At 42.2% G+C, this 2,367-nt stretch overlaps 1 protein-coding gene across 1 annotated transcript; it reads left to right on the forward strand.

Annotated features, from left to right (window-relative positions):
• Positions 1-1,041: 1,041 nt before the first annotated feature.
• LOC105180318 lies at positions 1,042-1,656 on the forward strand. The gene has a single exon (XM_011103984.1). It carries the CDS (start codon positions 1,042-1,044, stop codon positions 1,654-1,656), a length of 615 nt encoding a protein of 204 aa, XP_011102286.1.
• Positions 1,657-2,367: the final 711 nt, after the last annotated feature.

The following is a 2,367-nucleotide window of genomic DNA, read 5'->3' on the forward strand; positions in this document are numbered from 1 at the left end:
ACCTGATGGGTTCTCATCGGGTTTTTATAGAGCTGCCTGGCCAATCGTGGGTCCAGAGGTTACGAAGGCAATCTTGGAGTTCTTTACCACGGGAAAACTGCTGAAGCAAATCAACACCACACTTCTGGCATTTATCCCTAAGGTACATGCCCATATGATGGTCACAGATTTTCGCCCTATTTCGTGTTGTAATGTTTTATATAAGATTATTGCCAAACTTATTGTACAAAAGTTGAGTATGGTGTTGGATAAGTTGATAAGACGTTGTCAGGCTGCCTTTATTCCTGGTCGTAGTATTGGAGATAATATACTGTTAGCACAGGAACTATTTACAGGCTACAATCAGGCATGCCTACCTCCTAGATATGCACTGAAAGTGGATATCCGAAAAGCTTATGACACGGTAGAATGGAATTTTCTACTTGTAGTGTTACACCTGTTTGGATTCCCGACTATGTTCATTAGGTGGATAGAGGAGTGTGTCACGACACCCTCGTTTTTCATCGGGTTGAATAGGAAACCTCAGGGTTTCTTTACGGGATCGAGAGGGTTACGGTAGGGGGACCCTTTATCGCCAATCTGTTCGTTCTCGTAATGGAGGTTCTGCATTTGATTCTTCTGTAGATGATTGATCAGGACATGCATTTTTCTTTTCATTAGAAATGTGAGCCTTCTCGATTATTTTAGCTTGGATTTGCAGATGATCGGTTGCTGCTCTGCAAAGCTGATATGCACTCTATAGGGGTCTTTAAGCAGAGGTTGGACCTATTCGCCTCCTGGTCAGATCTCCGGCTTAATGTGCATAAGAGCCATCTTATAATCTCTCGATCTGCACAAGGGATACGGGAGGAGCTGTTAGTGATGCTCGACTTTCAGGAAGGGCACCTTCCGATGAGGTGCTTGGAACTTCCTCTACTTTCCTCTAGATTATCGTTAACAAACTGCTAGCCTTTATTATTGAAAATTGATCAACGCATTAAAGGTTGAGAAGGAATGAGATTATCATATGATGGGAGGGTACAAATTATTAAATTTGTCCTTATGGCATTAAATATATATTGGGCTTCTGTGTTCATCCTACCTAAAGGTGTTATAAGGGAGATTGAGAAGCGTCTGAGAGCTTTTGTGTGGAAGGGCACAACGACCAGTGGATATGCCAAAGTAGCAAGTAGGGATGTCTATAGACCGGCGTCAGAGCGGGCTCAGGGCCTAAGGGACATCGCTACTTTAAACCGTACGTTAATGAGCAAGAAGCTGTGTGATGTTATTCGATGTGATAGAACATCAATCTGTGTAGAATGGTTATTTAACAGGCGGCTACGTGATAAATCTGTATGGACGGTCACTGACAATGGGGGTTCTTTGGGTTGGAGGAAACTCCTTCGACTATGCCCATTGCTTCGATTGATGGTGGACTATCAGATTGGTGATGGGAATTCAATTTATCTATGGCATGATCTATTGCATCACCTTGGTCCTCTTATGGAGAGATTCCCACGGGGTCCACGTCTGCTTGGGCTTAGGACAGCGGACAAGCTTAGCAGTGTTATTATGGAGGGGCAATGGCATTGGCCTCTCATTATGGACATTGAGTGCTTGGAGATTTTGCATGCATTGCCAATAATTCATGGCGAGAAAGATTGCATTATTTGGTGATTCGAGACGGTAGGACCCACAGTTGCATCTCTTTATAGGCCATTGCACCCACCGTGACCCAAGGTAGGTACTCTCGGGTTTTCTAAAGATCCCCAGGCATAATTTCATCCTATGGCTTGCGATTTTTTGGGAAAACTATCCACAACTGATAAACCATGGCTATCATACTTAGGCACCTATATATTATGTGATGAGGGCGCAATAGAGACACATACTCATCTATTCTTTCGATGCCGTTATACCAGAAGATGCCTGATAGCGATTCAACGGCGTGTTCAATTTGAATGGCCTAATAGAGAATGGCCACGGGATGTTGAGTGGGCTGCAAGGAAATGAAGAGGAAAACATATCATTAACTTCGCTTATCGTGCACTCCTTGCTGCTTGCATTTACCACATTCAACAAATGATACTTAAAAACACAAATAATAAATAAAAAATGAATAAACGATTTTTGTGGCTTAAGGTAGAAAGGAAAAACTAATAAAAATGTAAACCACGAAATTATACCATTTTGATTTTGTCCGAATCTACTTTGCTCATTGTTCCTTCTCCGAATCTGTGTTCAAGCAAAGATCTACTTAGACCTCCTCTTCCTTCATCCACATCACACGTCGGAAGCATAATTTTCAATACCACTGTTAGATGGCTTGAGATCTGGCAATCGAAACTATTTTTATTGAACAGAATGGATTCGATTCTCACTCTCAAA

Source organism: Sesamum indicum, unplaced genomic scaffold (genome assembly GCF_000512975.1).
Source record: "Sesamum indicum cultivar Zhongzhi No. 13 unplaced genomic scaffold, S_indicum_v1.0 scaffold00670, whole genome shotgun sequence".
Lineage (NCBI taxonomy): Eukaryota > Viridiplantae > Streptophyta > Magnoliopsida > Lamiales > Pedaliaceae > Sesamum > Sesamum indicum.

Excerpts from the sequence above, each read along its gene's own strand:
- LOC105180318 (XM_011103984.1), top strand. The coding sequence starts at position 1,042 with ATGGCATTAAATATATATTGGGCTTCTGTGTTCATCCTACCTAAAGGT.